The following is a 25,482-nucleotide window of genomic DNA, read 5'->3' on the forward strand; positions in this document are numbered from 1 at the left end:
CCCTCACAAGGGCTGAGTGCACCCCACTTGCCAACAGCGCTCAGCAGACCGGATGGTCACCCATCCCAGTGCTAGCCCGTCCCAACAGTGCTTAACTTCAATCATCTGATGGGAACCAGTGTTACCGCTGTGGCAAGGCCATTGGCTACTTTCACTTATAAAGCAGCATAAATGTATGTGAACAGTTATCCATACATGTAAGAGATTTTTTAATGCAAACCTGTTCAAATACAACAAAAGTTTGTAAGTTGATAGTATTTAATGCTATTTCCTCTTGTGTTTCATAAAATTGTTAATTTTTTACATAGAGTATTGGATGGCTATAGTGGCTATTTCACAGTTTCTCGTGCATCCATTCTCTAGTGTCATGAGCCAAAGGTCACATGACTGTTCGAGCAAGATCAATACTACCAAGCACTTCGACATATCAGGAAATCTCGAGTGTATTTGAATGAAAGTGCTGTATGCTAAGCCTTAACCTTCAAAATTCTTTAAAATAAATTTGTAAAAAACCTCAACAGCCAAAGCTTCAACTGTAAATGTAAGATGACCCCTATATTAATCTATCAAACACTGTAAAAACATTGATGCTAGCAGCACTAGTTTACTCTGTGAATATAAGATGACCTTGTATCTTTCGAATGATGAATCTGGGAAAAAACCTTGTCTTATAGTCGGATAAATATGGTATTACATATTCCTAATACTTCTTAAAATAACATTGAGGGGATCTACATATTAAAAAAGTATTATAGTATTTTGGAATAACAAAGGATTTGCATTAAGATACTGTTAATAAATCTTAAAACTTTGTTTTAAATTATGTAATTTGCTTTCTGAACAGCCTATCCACAATCAGATACCTAAGAAACTTATAACAAATACAAACCTTGTTAAAATAATCTACTTCAACAGAATGCCAGTTACCATCAGTGACACCGCCTGGAATAGATACTAATGCACTGGAGACATTTGATCCTAAAGAAAACGAGAACCGAACTGAACCATTCACTATCTCCAGTGCAATAAAATCATGTTTCTCATTGTATCGTCCATTATATAGTAACAGGCCTGATTCTGCTTGAGTAGCAAACCTGTAAAGTTTAAAACAATATCAAGAGTTTGTAAATATATTCTTAATGTAACAGCTCAGAGACACTTTAATTATAAGCTATCCTACATGCATTTCAACAATGAGACATATTTGCTGTTCTTCCTCCCCTCCCCCTTTTGTCTCTCTCTCTCTCTCTCTCTCTCTCTCTCTCTCTCTCTCTCTCAAAAATTTCCCTAGATCACCCATCAGCTTACCACTGGCTGCCAGTTGTAAGCATACTGTAGTATAACTGCCTATCCCGCATGCCTATATTGATACTCGCCCCTCTGGTGAGCGCAGAGCACGATCATAGAAGAGTTGTGGCTTAGTTTTGATGGCGCATGCATCACACAATGTCAATGCCACGATTGCTAAATGCAATTTGCAGTAATCGTGTTGAAGTACTGTAATTAAAATTTTTGCTAGGGAAGTTGTGTATTTGATATCAGTGTTGATAAGTATTGGTGATTTATCTGAGAGTGGTAATTCTGAAACTGTGCACTATATCATGAGAACAACAATAAACCGCAATGTCACAGTTACAGGACAAGTAATGTGTACTGAACAATTATCTGTGAGAATATTAAAAGTAAGAGAGACATTTATCCATCTGAATATTAACCAGAACAATGCAAACCACGAAATAATAGCACATGCCAGAGAATTTTAATTCCCAGAAAGGTAAAGCTTTCAATGGGGTAATTTAATTTCAAGAAAACATTCTGTAGGACAAAAGATCAAAATATGTTTACGCAAATGTGTATTTAAAAAGACCTAGTGTACAATGAAACAAGAATGCAAGTAAAATGCTGAGTAAGAAGAAAAATTACCATCTGCACAGAAAGACAAACATAAGTATAATTAGGTCACCATGAGACATGAATAGCTTCATTACACAAAATGAATAAGATGAAAGAAAGTCTACAGCTCAATGTTCCATCTACGACCTGGCCATCAGAGGCGTCACAAGTTAAGACTGGTCAAGTAAGAGGAAAGAGACTGGCCACATACTTTTGGAAGGGGAAAAAAACCATTCCTAAGCTTTGCCCTGTTTCAAGTCTGGCATATTAGCCATTGAGCAACCTTACTCAAAAAGATTTAACACTATTTTAATAAATGGAAGTACAATATGCACCAACAATTTGAATAGCAGATTGTTCTTAACAGAACGCATAGAATGAAATTACCAATCTCTTCAGCATAAACATATTCTTTCCTTAAGAAAGTAATCTCAGTGCCCAAAATAATACTGGCTCAGCTTAATCATGCAGAAAGTTCTACAATTTCAGATTTTGCCCAGTATCATTATACAAGCGACATCCAAGACATAATTTTTCTTGGACAATTTCTGTTAAAAAATGTGTTATTTCTTGTGAGACCTTCTGGAATATTCCCACTTCAGCCCCCATAGCACCATGAAATTTTGATAGATGGCAGTGATATATGTAGGCTTCAAAACAGCACCTGTAACAAAGGTGTATTCCAAGCAGGAAGCTGTCATCGAGTTCCTGTTGGTGGGAAACCATAGTATTACAGATATTCAGAGGCACTTTCATAATGTCTATGGAGACCTGTCAGTGAAGAAAAGCACTGTGAATCATTGGGCTAGGTATCTGTCATCATTGCAAACCTGTCCAATCTCCTCTGTGTCAGACGGCTGCAAATAGCTATGACTCCTGCAATGTTGGAAGATGCGGGCACATTCTTTCGAGGTCCAATCAAACACCTCATTACACAACTGGACATCTCTGTTGGTATTCCTGACACACATTTCCACCAGTTGGGGTTTTTACAGGCATGTGACAACTGGGTTCCTTGCCAACTAACAGAACACCGTAAAGAGCAATGAAGGACCATCTGTGCACAATTGCTCACATGTTACGAGGCTGATCATAACAATCTGAAGTACCAACTGTTTGCATGTTACAAGGCTGACTGTGACAATTTTTTTTCAAACACTGTCACAGGTGATGAAACATAGGTTCATCACTTTGAACCAGAAACAAAATGCCACACCACCTCTCCTCCGAATAAAATTTACAAAGCCGCACCCTCAGCTGGTAAAGTCATACGGATGGTTTGCCGGGACTCTGAAGGAGTTATTCTGTTTGATGTCCTCCCTCATGGTGCAATGAACAACCCAGAAGTGTATTATGCTACCATCACAAAATTGAAAAAACGACTTCAATGTGTTCTTCACCACAAAAATGCAAACAAACTTCTCCTTCTCCATGACAACACAAGGCCTCAAACAAGACTGTGCACCCAACAGGAGCTCACAAAACTTCATTGGACTGTTCTTCCTCATCCACCCAACAGCCTGGATAGTGCACCTTCCAACTCCCACCTGTTTGGCCTAATGAATGACACACTCTGCAGGAAGCACTACATGGATAAAGGATATGTTATTGATGGAGCAAGACACCGGCTCCAACATCGACCAGTAGAGTGGTATCATGCAAGCACACAGGCCATCCCTTTAACGTAGCATATGGCGTCACATTTAATGCATTTTACGTTGAAAAATAGGGCTTTGTAGCTAACAGAGTGGTAAATAATACAGTGTATTGGAATCCTGAATAAAACAAACATGCTTTCAGAAAAAAAAAAAATGTTGCATTACTTACTGAACGCCCTTTGTAGTTCTGGCGGCAGAAGAGCTGGAAGGAAGGGGGGGAGGTAATGTTTTTCTAAGTACAAAGAGGAAGAAGAATCGATGCTGTACAATATGGTGTAGTTGATTCAGGGACAAATTAAAAGACTCACTCATGTATTACTAGGTTTTTTTAATACATAATCATGTTTTCTTGAGCTTAAATTTTGACTGTTCCACATCTTGAGATTTCCTGTCATCCTCCACTTCTTTCACTTTACAAAACAGGAATTCCCACTCCAAAAATTCGTATGATTTATTGTTTGAATGAAGGCAGTCTTTGTTGTACGTTCTACCTAAATACCAAGTAATCACATGAACAATCACTGAAAACAAAAGTATAATTTAACTCACCGCAGTTTAATGTGGAGTCTGTGGCGCTGTCTAAGTGATGGGAATGTCAGAAAGGAGGCTTTGTTGAAACTACGACTGCGAAGTTCACAAAGTGGAGTGAAGTGATTAGGTGCCCTGGCTGGTGCACATCCCTCACAAACAAAACCACCTCGTAGCAGAGGTGCACATACAGAGTGTGATCGACAAAGACCAGGCTGGCAGGTATCCATGTTCATGTCTATTTCACAGCTTTTACCTGTAGATATATACACAAACATGTTACTTTTCTGGATCAATGAGGTTAAACTTCTCAATTTATTCCAGGTTTCAACATTCAGCATACAATGTTTAAAAAATGGAGTGTCTTAGGAAAGAAAACAACTTCAAATATAGCTCTGATTTACACTCATATGAAACTAGGTAGAAGTTTAATCTACACATAAACAGAGTAATTACAAACATATGCAAACGAGGAGTATATCATGTTAGAAATATGTAATATAACCATATGCCTTCTTACTTAAAAAGCATAGCGACATTAAATACAGTGACAGTGAAGTTAAAACAGTTCTTGCTTGATAATTCTCTGAATTTATGGAACACCATAAAAAGAAAATCTGGTTAACCAAATATTGTTGATTATATAATTATGTCTTATGTTACTTTATACAGGGTGTTACATAAAGGTACGCCCAAACCTTCAGGAAACATTCTTCACACACAATGAAAGAAAATATGTTATGTGGACATGCGTCCGGAAACGCTTACTTTCCACGTTAGAGCTCATTTTATTACTTCTCTTCAAATCACATTAACCATGGAATGGAAACACACAGCAACAGAACGTACCAGCGTGACTTCAAACATTTTGTTACAGGAAATGTTCAAAATGTCCTCTGTTAGCGAGGATACGTGCATCCAGCCTCCATCGCATGGAATCCCTAATGCGCTGATGCAGCCCTGGAGAATGACGTATTGTGTCACAGCCGTCCACAACACGAGTACGAAGAGAGTCTACATTTGGTACCGGAATTGCGTATACAAGAGCTTTCAAAAGCCCCCATAAAAGAAAGTCAATAGGGTTGAGGTCAGGAGAGCGTGGAGGCCATGGAATTGGTCCACCTCTACCAATCCATCGGTCACCGAATCTGTTGTTGAGAAGCGTATGAACACTTCGACTGAAATGTGCAGGAGCTCCTTTGTGCATGAACCACATGTTGTGTCGTACTTGTAAAGGCACATGTTCTAGCAGCACAGGTAGAGTATATCGTATGAAATCATGATAACGTGCTCCATTGAGCGTAGGTGGAAGAACATGGGGCCCAACCGAGACATCACCAACAATGCCTGCCCAAACGTTCACAGAAAATCTGTGTTGATGACGTGATTGCACAATTGCGTGCGGATTCTCGTAAGCCCACACATGTTAATTGTAAAAATTTACAATTTGATCACGTTGGAATGAAGCCTCATCTGTAAAGAGAACATTTGCACTGAAATGAGGATTGACACATTGTTGGATGAACCATTCGCAGAAGTGTACCCGAGGAGGCCAATCAGCTGCTGACAGTGCCTGCACACCCTGTACATGGTACGGAAACAACTGGTTCTCCCGTAGCACTCTCCATACAGTGACGCGGTCAACATTACCTTGTACAGCAGCAACTTCTCTGACGCTGACATTAGGGTTATCGTCAACTGCACAAAGAATTGCCTCATCCATTGCAGGTGTCCTCATCATTCTAGGTCTTCCTCAGTCGCGAGTCATAGGCTGGAATGTTCCATGCTCCCTAAGACGCCGATCAATTGTTTCGTACGTCTTCCTGTCAGGACACCTTCGTTCTAGAAATCTGTCTCGATACAAACGTACCGCGCCACGGCTATTGCCCCGTGCTAATTCATACATCAAATGGGCATCTGCCAACTCCGCATTTGTAAACATTGCGCTGACTGCAAAAGCACGTTAGTGATGAACACTAACCTGTTGATGCTACATACTGATGTGCTTGATGCTAGTACTGTAGAGCAATGAGTCACACGTCAACACAAGCATCGAAGTCAACATTACTTTCCTCAAATTGGGCCAACTGGCGGTGAATCGAGGAAGTACAGTACATACTGACGAAACTAAAATGAGCTCTAACATGGCATTTCCGGACACATGTCCACAAAACATCTTTTCTTTATTTGTGTGTGAGGAATGTTTCCTGAAAGTTTGGCCGTACCTTTTTGTAACACCCTGTATTATTATCTACTTTGACTGTGTTAAACATGAAGTCTCACTTACAACTGCTGTAATATAAACTAATTGTGTTACCCCAAAAACTTGTCCTATTTAAGGCCAAAATACCTTTCTGGCATAGCGCTAATAAATTATACACACAAAACTTCGTCATGAATCAGTCTATCTTTTTGTGAAAATTATATCAAAATCCCTACCATAGTTCCTGAGATTAAACAATGAGACAGGAAGCTTTCATTTAGTAATATGTACAGATATGTATACATATTTTGGATATTTTTAGTCCACACCAATCTGCCTTCTACTGATGAGGAAGGAACAAGTAACACACAAAATTTCGGTTTGCACCAAAAACACAGTTCTCAGCCACTGGTGACAATGTGCAGAACTGTTTATCAGTTTTACTTATCCCTTTACTTTATTAAATGTTAAGCCATAATTTATTGAATTAATTTAATGAATTATTTACTTTTCATATCGAGTTCAGTAGGAAAGTCATACTGTAAGTAGTTTTCCAAAGTTCTTCTACAACACATTGCGGCCACCTACAGTGTTGGGTGAGCCTGTCTTGATGAATATTCAGGTCTCTTGCTCGGTATTACTGGCAAACAAAGTGGGTGAACATGATATTGCATCCTTCGCTGATGAGACAATGACTAGTGTATCCGAGGTCTCACTTTGACCTACATGAGCCCGTGCAAAGTGGCTTTTGATGTACTCATACCATCTATCAGAGGGTGCCACAAACATCAGTCTAGGTAACCTTTCACAGGCTTGAAAACTCAATAGTTGTGTTATAGTGGCCCTGTTAACTACTGTGACTTTTGACATTCAGTGAGCAAAGGATCATGTGTGGGGTGTGACTTTTGTACATGCTGGTAAGAACATGGTTATAGCTTCTCTTCTGTTGTTGTCCAGCACTGAACTGGGAAATGATTTCCTGCACTGTGGCCTGTCTAGCCACCATTATAATATGCAATGGTAAAACGCAACCCCCTCTATCACCAACATGTTGTTGCCCAAGACAGTTGACTCTGGTGGCTAAAGTTTATCCTAACTTATTGAGGTCCTCACCATATAATCTTAACACAGTGGCATGTTAAATGCCTAGTGCCTGCAAAATATCAGAGATGAGATGTTCCGTGGTTTCGGCAGCCACTGGTTAAGTGCTAATATGGCATGTTTTGTCCAGCCTGTGGTCGACTCTCAGACTAACACCACTCATTAGTGCAAGGTTTCCTGACAATAATTTCTTATTCAATTACTCCATGAGTGTATTCCACCCAACATAAAGTCTTTGGCTAGTTATGAACCACGGACCTTGCCGCTGGTGTGAACGCTTGCACGCCTCAGCAATACAGATAGCCATACCGTAGGTGCAACCACGATGGAGGGGTATTTGTTGAGATGGCCAGACAAATGTGTGGATCCTGAAGAGGGGCAGCAGCCTCTTCAGTAGATGCAGGAGCAACAGTCTGGATGATTGACTGATCTGGTCTTGTAACACTAACCAAAACGGCCTTCTGTGCTGGTACTGCAAAGAGCTGAAGGCAAGGGGAAACTACAGCCGTAATTTTTCCTGAAGGCATGCAGCTTAAATGATGACGGCGTCCTCTTGGGTAAAATATTCTGGAGACAAAATAGTCCCCCATTCGGATCTCCGGGTGGGGACTACTCAGGAGGACATCGTTATCAGGAGAAAGAAAACTGGCATTCTACAGATCAGAGTGTGGAATGTCAGATCCCTTAATCAGGCAAGTAGGTTAGAAAATTTAAAAATCCAAACTGATCTTCCCCGAGGTCGGCTTCTACTAGTTTCTCCATTCATCTGTAAAGAATTCGTGTTAGTATTTTGCAGCCGTGACTTATTACACTGATAGTTCGGTAATTTTCACATCTGTCAACACTTGCTTTCTTTGGGATTGGAATTATTATATTCTTCTTGAAGTCTGAGGGTATTTCGCCTGTCTCATACATCTTGCTCACCAGATGGTAGAGTTTTGTCAGGACTGGCTCTCCGAAGGCTGTCAGCAGTTCTAAAGGAATGTTGTCTACTCACGGAGCTTTGTTGCGACTCAGGTCTTTCAGTGCTCTGTCAAACTCTTCATGCAGTATCATATCTCCCATTTCATCTTCATCTACATCCTCTTCCATTTCTATAATATTGTCCTCAAGAACATCGCCCTTGTATAGACTCTCTATATACTCATTCCACCTTTCTGCTTTCCCTTCTTTGCTTAGAACTGGGTTTCCATCTGAGCTCTTGATATTCATACAAGTGGCTCTCTTTTCTCCAAAGGTCTCTTTAATTTTTCTGTAGCCAGTATCTATCTTACACCTAGTGAGATAAGCCTCTACATCCTTACATTTGTCCTCTAGCCATCCCTGCTTAGCCATTTTGCACTTCCTGTCGATCTCATTTTTGAGACGTTTGTATTCCTTTTTGCCTGCTTCATTTACTGCATTTTTATATTTCCTCCTGTCATCAATTAAATTTAATATTTCTTATGTTACCCAAGGATTTCTACTAGCCCTCGTCTTTTTACCTACTTGATCCTCTGCTGCCTTCACCCCTTCATCACTCAAAGCTACCCATTCTTCATCTACTGTATTTCTTTGCCCCATTCTTGTCAATTGTTCCCTTATGCTCTCCCTGAAACTCTGTACAACCTCTGGTTTAGTCAGTTTATCCAGGTCCCATCTCCTTAAATTCCCACCTTTTTGCAGTTTCTTCAGTTTTAATCTACAGTTCATAACCAATAGATTGTGGTCAGAGTCCACATCTGCCCCTGGAAATGTCTTACAATTTAAAACCTGGTTCCTAAATCTCTGTCTTACTATTATCTAATCTATCTTAAAACTGTCAGTATCTCCAGGCTTCTTCCATGTACACAATCTTCTTTTATGATTCTTGAACCAAGTGCTAGCTATGATTAGATTGTGCTCTGTGCAAAATTCTACCAGGCAGCTTCCTCTTTCGTTTCTTACCCCATCCATATTCACCTACTATGTTTCCTTCTCTCCCTTCTCCTATTGACGAAGTCCAGTCACCCATGACTATTAAATTTTCATCTCCCTTCACTATCTGAATAATTTCTTTTATTTCATCATACATTTCTTCAATTTCTTCGTCATCTGCAGAGCTAGTTGGCATATAAACTTGTACTACTGTGGTAGGCGTGGTGTTCGTATCTATCTTGGCCACAATAATGTGTTCACTATGCTGTTTGTAGTAGCTTACCCGCATTCCTATTTATTATTAAACCCACTCCTGCATTACCCCTATTTGATTTTGTGTTTATAACCCTGTAGTCACCTGACCAGAAGTCTTGTTCCTCCTGCCACCGAACTTCACTAATTCCCACAATATCTAACTTTAACCTATCCATTTCCCTTTTTAAATTTTCTAACCTACCTACCCGATTAATGGATCTGACATTCCATGCTCCGATCCGTAGAATGCCAGTTTTCTTTCTCCTGATAACGACATCCCCTCAAGTAGTCCCCGCCCGGAGATCTGAATGGGGGACTATTTCACCTCCGGAATGTTTTACCCAAGAGGACGCCATCATCATTTAACCATACAGTAAAGCTGCATGCCCTCGGGAAAAATTACGGCCGTAGTTTCCCCTTGCTTTCAGCCGTTTGCAGTACCAGGACAGTAAGGCCGTTTTGGTTAGTGTTACACGGCCAGATCAGTCAATCATCCAGACTGTTGGCCCTGCAACTACTGAAAAGGCTGCTGCCCCGCTTCGGGAACCACGTGTTTGTCTGGCCTCTCAACAGATACCCCTCCGTTGTGGTTGCACCTACGGTACAGCTATCTGTATCGCTGAGGCACGCAAGCCTCCCCACCAACGGCAAGGTCCATGGTTCATGGGGGTAGGACAAACAGCATAGTGAATGCATTATTGTGGCCAAGATAGACACGAAGCGCACGCCTATCACAGTAGTACAAGTTTACAGGTCAACTAGCTCTGCAGATGATAAAGAGATTGATGAAATGTATGATGAGATAAAAGAAATTATTCAGATAGTGAAGGGATATGAAAATTTAATACTCATGTGTGACTGGAATTCGATAGTAGGAAAAGGAAGAGAAGGAAACATACCGTATTTAATCGAATCTAAGCCGCACCCGAATCTAAGCTGCACCTGAAAAATGAGACTCGAAATCAAGGAAAAAAAATTTTCCCATATCTAAGATGCGCCTGAAATTTGAGACTCGAAATTCAAGGGGAGAGAAAAGTTTTAGGCTGCACCTCCAAATCGAAACAAAGTTGGGCCACTGTAATATGAGACACAATTTAGGTCGAATGAATGACTGTACAGCTACAGTAGTTTGGTTCGAGTCGTAAGCTTAGCAGTTAAGCTTTACCAGGTAGTCATTGCTATGCGTCAGGCACTCTGTCCATATATAGCAGTGGTTGGGAAGGGAGTAAGACAGGGTTGTAGCCTATCCTCGATGTTATTCAATCTGTACATTGAGCAAGCAGTAAAGGAAACAAAAGAAAAATTCGGAGTAGGAATTAAAATCCATGGAGAAGAAATAAAAACTTTGCGGTTCGCCTATGACATTGTAATTCTGTCAGAGACAGCAAAGGACCTGGAAGAGCAGCTGAATGGAATGGATAGTGTCATGAAAGGGGGACATAATAAGATGAACATCAACAAAAGCAAAATGAGGATAATGGAATGTAGTCAAATTAAACCAGGTGATGCTGAGGATATTAGATTAGGAAATGAGGTGCGTAAAGTAGTAAATGAGTTTTGCTATTTGGGGAGCAAAATAACTGATGATGGTTGAAGTAGAGAGGATATAAAATGTAGACTGGCAGTGGCAAGGAAAGAGTTGCTGAAGAAGAGAGATTTGTTAACATTGAGTATAGATTTAAGTGTCAGGAAGTCGTTCCTGACAGTATTTGTATGGAGTGTAGCCATGTATGGAAGTGAAACATGGACGATAAATAGTTTGGACAAGAAGAGAATAGAAGCTTTCGAAATGTGGTGCTACAGAAGAATGCTGAAGATTAGATGGAGAGGTATTGAATAGAATTAGGGAGAAGAGAAATTTGTGGCACACCTTGACTAGAAGAAGGGATCGGTTGGTAGAACATGTTCTGAGACATCAAGGGATCACCAATTTAGTATTGGAGGGCAGCGTGGAGGGTAAAAATCGTAGAGGCAGACCGATAGATGAATACAGTAAGCAGATTCAGAAGGATGTAGGTTGCAGTAGATACTGGGAGATGAAGACGCTTGCACAGGATAGAGCAGTATGGAGAGCTGCATCAAACCAGTATCTGGACTGAAGACCATAACGACAACAACAGTAAAGACAGGGGTGAATATTTTGCGATGTGATTAATACTCATAACTTTTTTTATCTACCACAGGTGATGAAACAAAGTCTGAAACAGAGCAAGCTGTAACCCTATGTATGCCCAAATCTGTCAGTAAGTAATTCAGACCATATTTAATGCAAATGCAATATTTAGACAATAATTTTTAGTATGGTGAATACAGTGGCATGTTTATTTTTACTGGGAACAACACTGATTAAAAGTAATGAACAACTGAATTATCATAAGGGCTCATAATGGTAGATTATGACTGAGCTAATCAGCTGTTTTGGAAATACTGACACAAACCATTAACGAGCTATGGCTCCAGACTTTACAGTAAGATTCTTTAATTTTCAAAACACTAATCAACTTACAAGATAACTGGTATTGGAGTTCAAACACATCCTAAATTACTGTTGCATTTTATATCATGATATCTGTCTGATTTCCAAGTTTATCAGCATACTCCTGTTGCAATAATTTCTTGGACTCAAATGACACACTTTATTAATAAATCACACTATTAATTACAAATTTGCACAAATTATCCTAATTTATAATGTGGCAACTGTACTGGTAAATATGTAATGCACAGTGTAGACATACAAATTAGTTATGTAATCTTTTGTATTTTGTTAAATAACTGTGTATTACACGAACTAAATTGCTGCCTTAACCAATAGCTCATCTAAAATAGTAAATACTCAACAAACAGTTTTATAAAAAGAAATATGTAATAGAAAAACTAAAAATAATCCTATGCAAGTCTTTAAATAGTCCACCACAATGAAAAATCTTCAGTCCCAAGTGAGCTAGCACACAAGTGTCATCTATATGAGAGTCTACAACCAATATCACTGTGAAAGTTTGGCTCACTTTAAGAGGTTCAATAAGTATACAAGTCTGTCCATCATCATAGTTGGATCAATTAACATTCTGTACCATCTCCCTTGTTAACAACATGTCTTAAGTGAAGTAGCTGTGGAAACTTCTTTGACTGACACAAGTATAAACTGCATTGCATTTTCCAGTCCACACTTTGTGGATGTGTTTTGTGGACCCATGCTGCAACACATGTCTATGATAAATTATGTAGAGAAGTGTGATGAACTAAGCGTTTTATATATATATATATATATATATATATATATATATATATATATATATATATATATATATATATATATATATATATATAGTTATAATAGAAGGAAATATTCCACGAAGGAAAAATATACTTAAAAACAAAGATGATGTGACTTACCAAATGAAAGTGCTGGCAGGTCGACAGACACACAAACGAACACAAACATACACACAAAATTCAAGCTTTCGCAACAAACTGTTGCCTCATCAGGAAAGAGGGAAGGAGAGGGAAAGACGAAAGGATGTGGGTTTTAAGGGAGAGGGTAAGGAGTCATTCCAGTCCCGGGAGCGGAAAGACTTACCTTAGGGGGAAAAAAGGACGGGTATACACTCGCGCACACACACAGGGATATGTGTGTGTGTGCGAGTGTATACCCGTCCTTTTTTCCCCCTAAGGTAAGTCTTTCCGCTCCCGGGACTGGAATGACTCCTTACCCTCTCCCTTAAAACCCACATCCTTTCGTCTTTCCCTCTCCTTCCCTCTTTCCTGATGAGGCAACAGTTTGTTGCGAAAGCTTGAATTTTGTGTGTATGTTTGTGTTCGTTTGTGTGTCTGTCGACCTGCCAGCACTTTCATTTGGTAAGTCACATCATCTTTGTTTATATATATATATATATATATATATATATATAAAAAGATGATGAGACTTACCAAACAAAAGCGCTGGCAGGTCGATAGACACACAAACAAACACAAACATACACACAAAATCTAGCTTTCGCAACCAACGGTTGCCTCGTCAGGAAAGAGGGAAGGAGAAGGAAAGACAAAAGGATATGGGTTTTAAGGGAGAGGGTAAGGAGTAATTCCAATCCCGGGAGCGGAAAGACTTACCTTAGGGGGGAAAAAAGGACAGGTATACACTCGCACACACACACATATCCATCCACACATACAAGACACAAGCAGATGTCTGCTTGGGTCTGTATATGTGTGGATGGATATGTGTGTGTGTGCGAGTCTATACCCGTCCTTTTTTCCCCCTAAGGTAAGTCTTTCCGCTCCAGGGACTGGAATGACTCCTTACCCTCTCCCTTAAAACCCACATCCTTTCGTCTTTCCCTCTCCTTCCCTCTTTCCTGATGAGGCAACAGTTTGTTGCGAAAGCTTGAATTTTGTGTGTATGTTTGTGTTCGTTTGTGTGTCTGTCGACCTGCCAGCACTTTCATTTGGTAAGTCACATCATCTTTGTTTTTAGGTATATTTTTCCTTCGTGGAATGTTTCCTTCTATTATAACCATATCATATATATATATATATATATATATAAAAAATTGCAATTTGTGGAATGAGGTTTATGGCAACTATTGTGAATGAAACTGTCACTGGATGTGTAGATATACGAATATAAGTATTAGGAAACTGATCATTGTCCAATATGTCAATTTAAAGTTATTAAATAAATGAAAAGTGAAACTAAAAAACAGTGGTGGTGTTTCCACTATTGTATAACATCATTCAATAGCCACCAAGTTTTCAGTGGGTGGCACTACTGAGAAGATGATGCTTTAGCCAGGTTAGTACCATCACAAGTTCTTCCTCACAACACAATGTTCTTATTGTAATAGCTTTCAATATCTTTTTAACACAGACGTACAGTGGTGTAACGCTTAATAACATTAACTGTTAAAAATCATGTTTTCCACAGAATGTGCTAAATTTGATGCTAGAATCTGATAGCACAATTAAGTTTCATCCCAGTTAGGATGTGAACCTGCACTGTGTTGGTACATCTTACATTTAACATCTTCCTTGGGGAAAAAAAGAAAGTGAACATGAACATTACATCACTTTCGAAAGGCTCCCAAATTGTTTTGTAAAGGAAATTTTCTTTTTAATTAGTTGCTTCAGCAAATACGTAGATGAACATGTTAAAAGTCTTAATTGTGCAGTGAATTACAAACTCCTCTCCGGGGGGGACACCATTGCGGGGTATTCGTGGTGTGGACTGTGTATCCCCAAATCTCGTGGGACCAATATGGACATGACTAAAGAAAATAAATTAAAACAAACTGAGAGGCAAACTGAGACCTCAGACACCCAAACATCAGAGTCAGGACCGATGGAAGGCATTCCCACTACTGAATCAGGGTCTAGACCTGAGCCAGAAATGGGAACTGTAACTGAAAGTTGGACCAGATCAAGTTTAAAGCCTTGTCTGGGGTTGGGACGAGGAAACTACTTGGGGAACAGAGAAAAAAGGAAGGGAAGGAATGGCTTCCTAAAGATAAGTGAAGGGAATTAAAGGGGCTTGAACCTAAGACCCCAAGAAAAAACTGTCTCAGGTTGAAGGGGATACACAAACTCAACAATGTCGAAGACAGGCAGCAAGAGGACAAGGGAGGAATCAAAGACTCCATCCTCCCTGGATAAGCGAGCCCAGAAAAAACAGAGGCAAGAAATAGGGAAACAGTTCCACAGTACTGCAGTCTCGGTTTTTCAGATGGCAGTTATCCACAAAGGCTATCTACTGGTAGCCACTGGGGGGCGGGGGGACACTGGTCCAGGACCCAGCTTCAGAAGAGTCTATCTAGATCCTGGTGCCCTCATTTTTGTCTGTGAGGGGGTGGAATGGCTTAAGGACAAGGTGCCCATGATATCCCCGAGGGAAGTTGCAAAGCTGCTGGTCAAGACGGTAGCAGAGCTTCTTAAGACCGCAAAGGTATCAATATGGGTACAAAAGATCCTTAAGGATGTCTTCCCTAAGACCATTCAAGAAAATAGGGGCCCAGAACGCGAAAGTCTTGACAGAAGACTGGAGAGTGATCAACCAGGAGGTTGTACCAGAAGGACGAACTCTGGTGGTGGAGGTCGGAGAGAAGTCCCTGAAGGCGATGCGAAAGCAAGACCTGAAATTGTTTATATGGTTCTCGCAGGCCACCGTCAGGGTTATCAAAGAACTCAAAGGCGATTATGGCAGCAAAACGGAGACTGGAGGTGCTGCAGATTAATCTGCAGCACAGTAAAGGAGCCTCTGCTGTTCTGCACCGCTGCCTGGGGAGGCAGGAAGTGGATGTGGTCCCGATACGAGAACCCTACTTATATAAAGGGGGCGTATCAGGCCTCAGTGGCACTGGAGGTAAGCTCATTTATGCTAGAAATCTAAGAAACTCCAGAAATTGCATCTACGTAAGAAATGGAATTTCTTCCATGCCAATGACAGATTTCTGCTACAGGGACCTAGTGACCATTAGAATGCAGCAATGTGAGGAAGGTACCACAAGGGAAATTGTTTTGGCCTCAGCATACCTTCCTTATGGAGATAGCTCTCCTCCTCCTATGGAGGTGAGGAGGTGGGTAGAAGCTTGCCATCGGGAAGGTGACCAACTGTTGGTGGGACGCAATGCCAATGCACACAACCTAGTGTGAAGCAGCAAGGACACCAAGGGTAAGTACCTTCTCGAATTTCTTTTAGCTAACAACTTGGAGGTCCTGAATAGGGGCAAAGAATCTACATTCAGGAATAGCAGAAGGGAAGAAGTAATTTACATAACCTTTAGTTCCATGATGATGGGCAGCTATGTCAAACAATAGCATGTGGTCTTAGAGCCATCCTCATCGGACCACATGTACATTAAATTCAAGGCTGAAATGGGAATCAGACAGACCATGACCTATAGGAATCCCAGGAAAACAGACTGGGAGACTTATGAGAGGTGCCCTCGGAAATTAAAACATCCATAAGGAAACCATTAGAGTTTGAGGAAGTAGCAGAGGCCATTACCTGTGCCATAGTGACCTCATATCAGGACAACTGCACAATCACCAAGAAGTGCACAAACAGGGGTGTACCTTCGTGGAACAAAAACTTGGAAACACAAAGAAAACAAGTATGAAGACTGTTCAATCTTGTGAGACGAAAAGGACAATGGGCAAAATATCGTGAGGCACTTGTCAACTACAACCTCGCAATCAGATGAGCAAAGGAGGCATCCTGGAAGGCATTCTGTGAGGAAGTGGACAGCATGGCTGCTCAAGCCAGACTTCACAGAATCCTCACTAGAGTAACAACCAGTCCACGAGGTACGTTGAGGAAGGTGGATGGGGAATATACAAAGACAGCACATGAGATGCTGGAACTGCTCTGCCAGCCAACACAAACCAGAATGTAATACTGGAGAGAGAATGGTTTTCAGATACTCGAAGAGAGGACTGAGAATTGGCCAAGGAGAGCGTGGACTACAATAAAATCCAATGGGTGGTGGGAACACTCCAACCGTTCAAGCCACCTGGCCCAGATGGAATCTTTCCAGCTCTCCTGCAACAGGCAGGAGAAAATCTCATAAGAGTCCTATGCAGGTTATTCAGAGTTCGCCTAGCAGTAGGAATCATTCCCAATGCTTGGAGAGCAGTGAAGGTTGCCTTCATTTCAAAGCCAGGGAGAATTGATTGTACCATGGCTAAAGATATGAGACCAATCACTCTGTCCTCCTCCATTCTCAAAACACTGGAAAAAACTGGTTAATGTGTACGTTGGGGAGAGGAGGCTAATTAGGGCCCCTCTACATTCAAACTAACATGCATATCAACCAGGTAAATCATGTGAGACGGCTCTCCATCAACTCGTTGGGAGGATGGAGAAAGCACTTCACTTTCAAGAAATAGCCCTCTGCATCTCCTTGGATATCGAGGGGGCCTTCAGTAACATGACCCTCGATTCTATGGTAATGGCAGCAGAGGTGCATGAGCTGGGGACCACTATATGCAGGTGGACCAGGGCCATGCTTAGTAGAAGGAAGGTAGACGCTACCACGATGAATGAAAAGATGGTAATTAACACCACTAGGGGTTGCCAACAAGGAAGAGTTTTGCCCCTTTATTGTGGAATCTAGTAGTGAACAAACTCATTGAGGAACTAAATTTCAGACAATGCTTCTGCCAAGGATACGCAGATGACCCTGTCATAGTAATACTTGGCAAATTTACTGACACAGTTAGAAATATGGCACAAGGGGGATTAGACATTGTGCAAGATGGTGGATTAAGCAGGATCTATGGGTTAATCCTAAGAAGACTGTTGTGGTGCCATTCACGAAGAGGCATATCCAACACTCAATTTGGGATCTAAAGCTCTTCAATGAAACTCTACCTGTGACGGGGATAGTGAAATATCTAGGGGTAATCTTATATGAGAAACTAGCATGGACCTCTCAAATTAAGAGCATCTGCTCCTAGGCAAAAAGTACTCTAGTAAGTACCAGAAGGGCTTGTGGTAAAAACTGGGGTCGAAGCCCCAGAGGTATGCACTGGATACACACCACAGTCGTTAGACCTAGGATTTCCTATGAGGCCGTAGTGTGGTGGAAGAAGGTAGAACAGCGGGTTGCAGCTAAAGAGACTGGCCTCCTTAGCCATAACAGGCAGAATTAGCAGCACACCAACTGCTGGGATGGAAGCCATGCTGGACATGCCTCCACTACACCTTTAGAACAGGTTGGAGGCAGCAGCTAGGGCATACAGACTTAAAACTGGTAAAAACTGGATCTCATTGGGATATCCAGAATCACACACTAAGATAGTGAGTGAGGTAGATATAGGAATGGCTGGAGAAATGCCTGCCGACTATGTAATAACTCCCAACTGCTTCAACAAGCCTTACAATATAATAACTGGAAGCAGGGAGCAGTGGGAAAAAAAGGTTTGATACAGTACGGGGGACATTGTTTGGATCACCGATAGGTCAAAATCAGACCAAGGCATTGGGGCAAGGGTGTACGGAGTTCAGCCAAGTTTGGAGGGCATCATCTCTCTAGGAAAATTGGCTTTGGAATTCCAAGCTGAAATTATTGCAATCTGGGCATGTGTGGAGGAGAATATGCGTAGGTGCTACAACGACTGTAGCATCTACATCTATTCAGACAGCCAAGCAGCCTTGAAATCAGTGGCAGCTCCTGCAACGAGATCTAAGATTGTTGCAGAATGCCACAGGGCTCCAGTGTAGCTAGGGGAAGCAATAGGGTAAACCTAGTGTGGGTCCCTGGCCACTCAAGAATCTGTGGCAATGAACAAGCCGACAGATGGGACTGGATGGGGGCAACAACTTCATTTATTGGACTGGAACCTGTCCTGACAATCACCAAGGCTATGATCCTACTAGAACTAAGGAACTGACTTAGGAAACAGCATGTATAATATTGGACCAAGGGCCATAAACAAAAACATGGTAAGGTAATGACACCCAAGCCATGGGACTGAAAAGGACTGATGAGCAGCCATGGGAATTCCAAAAAACACCTACACAACATAAAGGGTATAACGGAGGAAGACCCTAAATGTAGGATCTGTAATGAGGGTGAAGAAACTGCATCACATGTAATCTTTGAATGCATGGCATTGGAGAGCAAAAGATACAGATTCTTTTGGATAGCCACACCTGAAGAAATTGTGTCTAACAAAAAACTGGCAAAGGAACTCCTTGCACTATTTAAGGGCAGTGGTTAGCTTTACTAGATATACAGTGAGCGAGTGATAGCACACAATAAACTTGGTTTCGGTGCGGGCATTGGCAAGTTAGATCTAAGCTGTTTTAGTTTCCCTGTCAAAATCATATCAAATTACTAACTTCTGTGTGTACTATGATTTGCCAAATAATTTGTTTTCATACCTTGTCTTTTTAATACTGCTAACGTTACTTTTATTTATTTCTTCTTCCAACACTTACATCAGACTATTGGTTTTTATTTCTTTTACAAAAATACTTATCTTTTCTGTATCAGTATGGGAAATAAACACACAACAAGTAGGTTCTAATTGGTTTCAGACACAAATAATACAATTTATTGTTTTCATTACTTAAAATAATTTTCTTCTCTCTAGGGTTATGATGTGACAATATCAATGACATGAAATACAGCTTGTATGCTCAGTTAGGACAAAGGCAGTGAATGGAAATGCCTTAACTTTATTTAAAGAATAAACATAGCACTTCTTGAAGTGATCAGCAGAAAATTAATATAACTCTCTCTTTATTAATACAATGTGAATGGCATCAAAAAGTTAGGAATTAATTCACTGTTGTATGGCAGTGTGGACAGTTTGAACAAATTAATGCAAAAAAGCACGAGACAAAAATACACATACCAGTGAATCCAGGTTTGCACACACATGTGTAACCACCTTCTTTCCGATAACACTGCCCATTATTACCACAAGGATTAGAGTAACACAAATTTACCTCTGTATCACAAAGGTAATGTTCTCTGCTACCTGAAAGTATGACAGAAAAAAGAGACACAGTTTAGAACCATACATTGCAACAAAACATGACAACAGAATACACAAACAACATTTTGCAGAATAGATTCTTCCCTTCACATGCTCGTCGCATAAAACAGCAAATATTCTGCACCTTTAGAACTGAAACTGGCAAATATTCCAATCCTAAATTTTATTTGGTTCTCTTCCAAATGAAATGGAAGCTTTACTGCTATGCTCCAGGGAAAATCTGAAGAAACTTGTTGCTTCTCATGTATGTTATCAAACAGCTACACATGCCTGTCACTGTTAACTTCTCAGAATATCATAGCTGGTCATTTGCAATTGGCATAATGTTTAATAGCATGCTCACACTACTAAATTTTTTATAATGTGTTTGGTCATTGAGAGACACTGACCAAACATTAATAATGTGAAAATACTACAATCATTTAAATACATTTCACAAACATGCTAATTGTCAGAAACCTCTCACAGGGTCTCCACAATACCCATTATGATATTCTGAGTAATATATATATATATATATATATATATATATATATATATATATATATATATATATATATATATACCAAACAAAAGCGCTGGCAGGTCGATAGACACACAAACAAACACAAACATACACACAAAATTCTAGATTTCGCAACCAACGGTTGCCTCGTCAGGAAAGAGGGAAGGAGAAGGAAAGACAAAAGGAAATGGGTTTTAAGGGAGAGGGTAAGGAGTCATTCCAATCCTGGGAGTGGAAAGACTTACCTTAGGGGGAAAAAAGGACAGGTATACACTCGCACCCACACACATATCCATCCACACATACACAGACACAAGCAGACATTTGTATATTTTTCCCACGTGGAATGTTTCCCTCTATTATATATATATATATATATGCCCAAACTCTTTGGCTTTACAAATGTCTGCTTGTGTCTGTGTATATGCGGATGGATATATGTGTGTGCGCGCGAGTGTATACCTGTCCTATATATATATATATATATATATATATATATATATATATATATATATAAAAAGAAAGATGATGAGACTTACCAAACAAAAGCGCTGGCAGGTCGATAGACACACAAACAAACACAAACATACACACAAAAATCTAGCTTTCGCAACCAACGGTTGCCTCGTCGGAAAGAGGGAAGAAGAAGGAAAGACAAAAGGATTGGGTTTTGCGAAAGCTAGATTTTTGTGTGTATGTTTGTGTTTGTTTGTGTGTCTATCGACCTGCCAGCGCTTTTGTTTGGTAAGTCTCATCATCTTTCTTTTTAAATATATTTTCCCACGTGGAATGTTTCCCTCTATTATATATATATATATATATATATATATATATATATGGTTATAATAGAAGGAAACATTCCACGTAGGAAAAATATACCTAAAAACAAAGATGATGTGACTTACTAAATGAAAGTGCTTGCAGGTCAACAGACACACAAACGAACACAAACATACACACAAAATTCAAGCTTTCGCAACAAACTGTTGCCTCATCAGGAAAGAGGGAAGGAGAGGGAAAGACGAAAGGATGTGGGTTTTAAGGGAGAGGGTAAGGAGTCATTCCAGTCCCGGGAGCGGAAAGACTTACCTTAGGGGGAAAAAGGGACGGGTATACACTCGCGCACACACACACACGCGCACACACAAACACACACACACACACACACACACATATCCATCCACACATATACACACAAGCAGACATATCACACCATTGATCGAGCAGCAGCCAAACTAAGGAAATAATGTCCCTCAACTGCTGTGTTTGGAGTGGTACCATGACAGAAAGCACTGATTGCTGTTGAGTGGCATTGCATTGTATGCAGTGATGAATTGTGGCGAGTATGGCGGTGAGCTGTGGATAGGGTCCATTCTTACAATGTTCTGGAGAGACGCAGCAGCATTAACCTTGTAGTCATGGAGTGCAGAGTTATCAGGACAACTTTAGATCAAGGCTAGTAGTTAGGGAACTATGACAGCACAACTGCATATCACAGAACTGTGTCCTCACGTGTTACCTTGCCTGCGACAGTATCACAGTGCCTATTTTCAACATGAGTGTGCTCATCCTTCCTTACACAGTACATGTCTTTATGAACTGTCGAAGTGGTGTTGAGGTACTCCAGTAGTCAGTCAGCTCCTCATATCCATTCCCAGTAAAATATGTGAGAGACCATCTCGGGCATCAACCCCATTCCAGTGCCATTATCCATAATATCAAAGATCAGTTACAATAGTTATGGGCCAACTTGCCTCAGAATAGGACACACTAGTTTTATGAACCCTTTCCAACCAAATCAGTGCATCCATTGAAGCCAGAGAGGGTGCACTGTCACAGTGATATTTGGGTTCATATTGCCAAGTTCTTTGTACACTGATTTCAATTTTACAGTCATTGCAATACCACCACACACCCTTTCAACCTGTGAAGCTGTATTTCATTTCTTCATCCCCTTCTGGGTGCTTCACTTTTTTTTTCAGGCACTGTATTTACTATTTTGTCGCATTGTCTCTGTCCTCTTCCCCTTCCACAAAAAACATATCTAAACACAGTTCATATTTAAACTCTGATACCTGAATTTTATAGGCCTCATAATAAAGCATGAATGCTTCTTTCCTCATTTGGCATGCTATTAGAACAAGGAAAAAGGTGCTCCATATCATGTTTAGCAAATCAACAACTAAGCAAACATGGGGAGTAGACAGCACTGTTGTTAGTTCTTGTTTAATAATAGTTAATTCATAACTAGCACACAGCAAATTTAAAATAACAACACCAGCAAAAAATAGTAGCAATTAATAACAATTATCTTCAAAGTTCAGCCAATTTTTTGTCACAGGCTAAAATTATTTATGCAAAGTAATAAATTTTCTACTCTGCAGTGCACTCTCAAGCTTGGAAAAAAAAGAAGAAGAAGAAAAACTTTCACAAGAATCTACTCACCTGTAAACCCTAAAGGACAGCGGCACGCAAATGTTGTGACTGGGTATATTGGACGAAATAAAACAGTATCACTGCTAATGAATCCTGATGCATTGCCAAATTTAAGTACTGTCAGACATTCTTCATAGTTCAGGCATGGTTCACGAACACATAGATTGTCATCGAAGGGTAAGACCTATGACAAAAGGGCAAGATTATTCCATTACATCATAAGTGCATTCCTTGCACCAACTAAAGGCTAAAAAAGGAAAATGCATGAAATGTAATAGTCTGTTTATACAATGTGAACCAACCTACATTTATATATCCTAAATTGGATTAATAACTAGCTTCATTGAACACAACTTCTTACATCAAATCAATAAAACACAGACATTCCAGCTATAACTTACAATTACTTATGACCTAATGAGTACTATACCCAAATACATAATTCTATAACAACAAGATTATCATATTATCAGTCAACCAGCCAGATTACAATCTTAACATTAACAATACGCAAAAGGCTTTCTTGAAATAATCACAATTATGTGTACAAACCAAGACCTGCTGACTCCACTATAAGAATACACTACACTATCATCGATACTGAAAAGTGAAAGCTTCTGTTCTATTTCTCCATCTACATTTATTGTTTTCAAACCACAGTGAGGTGCATGACAGAGGATACATCCCATTATAGCAGTTACTAGGGTTTTTTCCTGTTCTAGTCACGTATGGAGCACAGCAAGAATCATGTTACAATGCCTCTGTGCATGCAGTAATTACTCTAATCTTATCCTACAACCCTTATGTGAGTGATATGTAGAGGGTCGCAATGTATTCCTACAGTAATCATTTAAAGCTGGTTCTTGAAACTTTGTTAATACACTTTCTTGGAATAGTTTACATCTATCTTCAAGAACCTTCCCGTTCACTTCCTTCAGTATCTCTGTGACACTCTCCCTCAGATTAAACAAACCTGTGATCATTTGTGCTGCCCTTCACTATATATGTTCAATAACCACTACTTTTTGAAGTCCATAAACCTATCCACCCAGGACACCCCATTGTAGCCAGTTACTGTGCCCCCACTGAGAGAATCTCTGCTCTCAAGGACTAACACCTTCAACCTATAACCCGAATCTACCCAACTATGTAAAAGATACCAACCATTTTCTCCACTGACTCTCCATAGTTCCTGTCCCTTTACCATACGGTGCGCTGCTCATCATTATTGGTGCCACCTCCCAGTACATTAACATTCCTAATGCCCATGGCCTTACCAATATTGAACACTACGTTTCCCAACGCCCGACGGATCCCTGACCAAACCTTCTTCCCGGTCACCATGACCAACTATATCCTCACCGACAATTTTTCTTGTTACAAGGCATTACCTACGAACAAATCAGGCTTACGGCTATGGGTACCTGCATGGCACCATCCTAAGCCCACCTATTCATGGACCATCTAGACGAATCTTTCCTAAAAACTCAGAATCTTAAATCCCTCACCTTGTTCAGATTCAATGATGACATCTTTGCTACATGGATCGAAGGTGAGGACGCCCTAACCACATTCCTCAAGGACCTCGGCAACTTCTCCCCCATTTGCTTTACCTGGTCCTACTCAACCCATCAAGCCACCTTCCTAGATGTTACCCTTCACCTCAAAGTTGGCTACATCAGTACTTTTGTCCATATCAAACCTATTAACCATCAGCAATATCTCCACTTTGACAGTTGCCACCTGTTCCATACCAAGAAGTCCCTTCCACATAGTCTAGCTACCCATGGTCGTCGCATCTGCAGTGACGAGCAGTCCCTCTCGAAATATACCGAGGGTCTCACTGAAGCCTTCACTAATCATAATTATCCTCCCAACCTTGCACAAAAACAAATCACCCATGCTTAATTCTTATTAATGCTTATTAACACCCAGGACTGGAGCAAATGAATTAAATTCTCTGCCAGGGTTACGATTACCTTTCATTGTGGCCTGAAATGAGAAATGTCCTGCCCACTATCCTTCCCACCCCTCCCACAGTGGTATTCCACTGTCCACCGAACCTACACAATATACTCGTCCACCCTTACACAACCCCTGCTCCCATTCCCTTACTTCATGGCTCATACCCCTGTAATAGACACAGATGCAAGACCTGTCCCATACATCCTCCCACCACCACCTACTCCAGTACTGTTACTAACATCACCTATCCCATCAAAGGCAGCGCTACCTGTGAAACCAATCATGTAATCTACAAGCTAAACTGCAATCACTGTGTTGCATTCTATGTAGGCATGACAACCAACAATCTGTCTGTCTGCAAGAATGGCCACCAACAAACTGTGGCCAAGAAACAAGCGGACCACGCTGCTCTTGAGCAGGCTGCCCAATACATCACTCATTTCAATGACTGCTTCACGGCCTGTGCCATACGGATCCTTCCCATCAACACCAGGTTTTCTGAACTGCACAGGTGGGAACTTTCCCTGTAATACATCCTA

At 40.5% G+C, this 25,482-nt stretch overlaps 1 protein-coding gene across 1 annotated transcript in view; it reads right to left on the minus strand.

Annotated features, from left to right (window-relative positions):
- LOC126116362 (protocadherin-like wing polarity protein stan) overlaps positions 1-25,482 on the minus strand; it is a 365,097-nt gene that overhangs the window by 233,958 nt on the left and 105,657 nt on the right. Inside the window, exons 12-15 of the mRNA XM_049915035.1 lie at positions 22,988-23,162; positions 19,894-20,019; positions 4,101-4,335; positions 890-1,094 (exon numbers count right to left, since the gene is read on the minus strand). Of these exons, the coding sequence (XP_049770992.1) occupies positions 890-1,094; positions 4,101-4,335; positions 19,894-20,019; positions 22,988-23,162 (741 nt within the window). The remainder of the gene's footprint in view (positions 1-889; positions 1,095-4,100; positions 4,336-19,893; positions 20,020-22,987; positions 23,163-25,482) is intronic.

This window comes from Schistocerca cancellata, chromosome 1 (genome assembly GCF_023864275.1).
Source record: "Schistocerca cancellata isolate TAMUIC-IGC-003103 chromosome 1, iqSchCanc2.1, whole genome shotgun sequence".
Taxonomy (NCBI): Eukaryota; Metazoa; Arthropoda; class Insecta; order Orthoptera; family Acrididae; genus Schistocerca; species Schistocerca cancellata.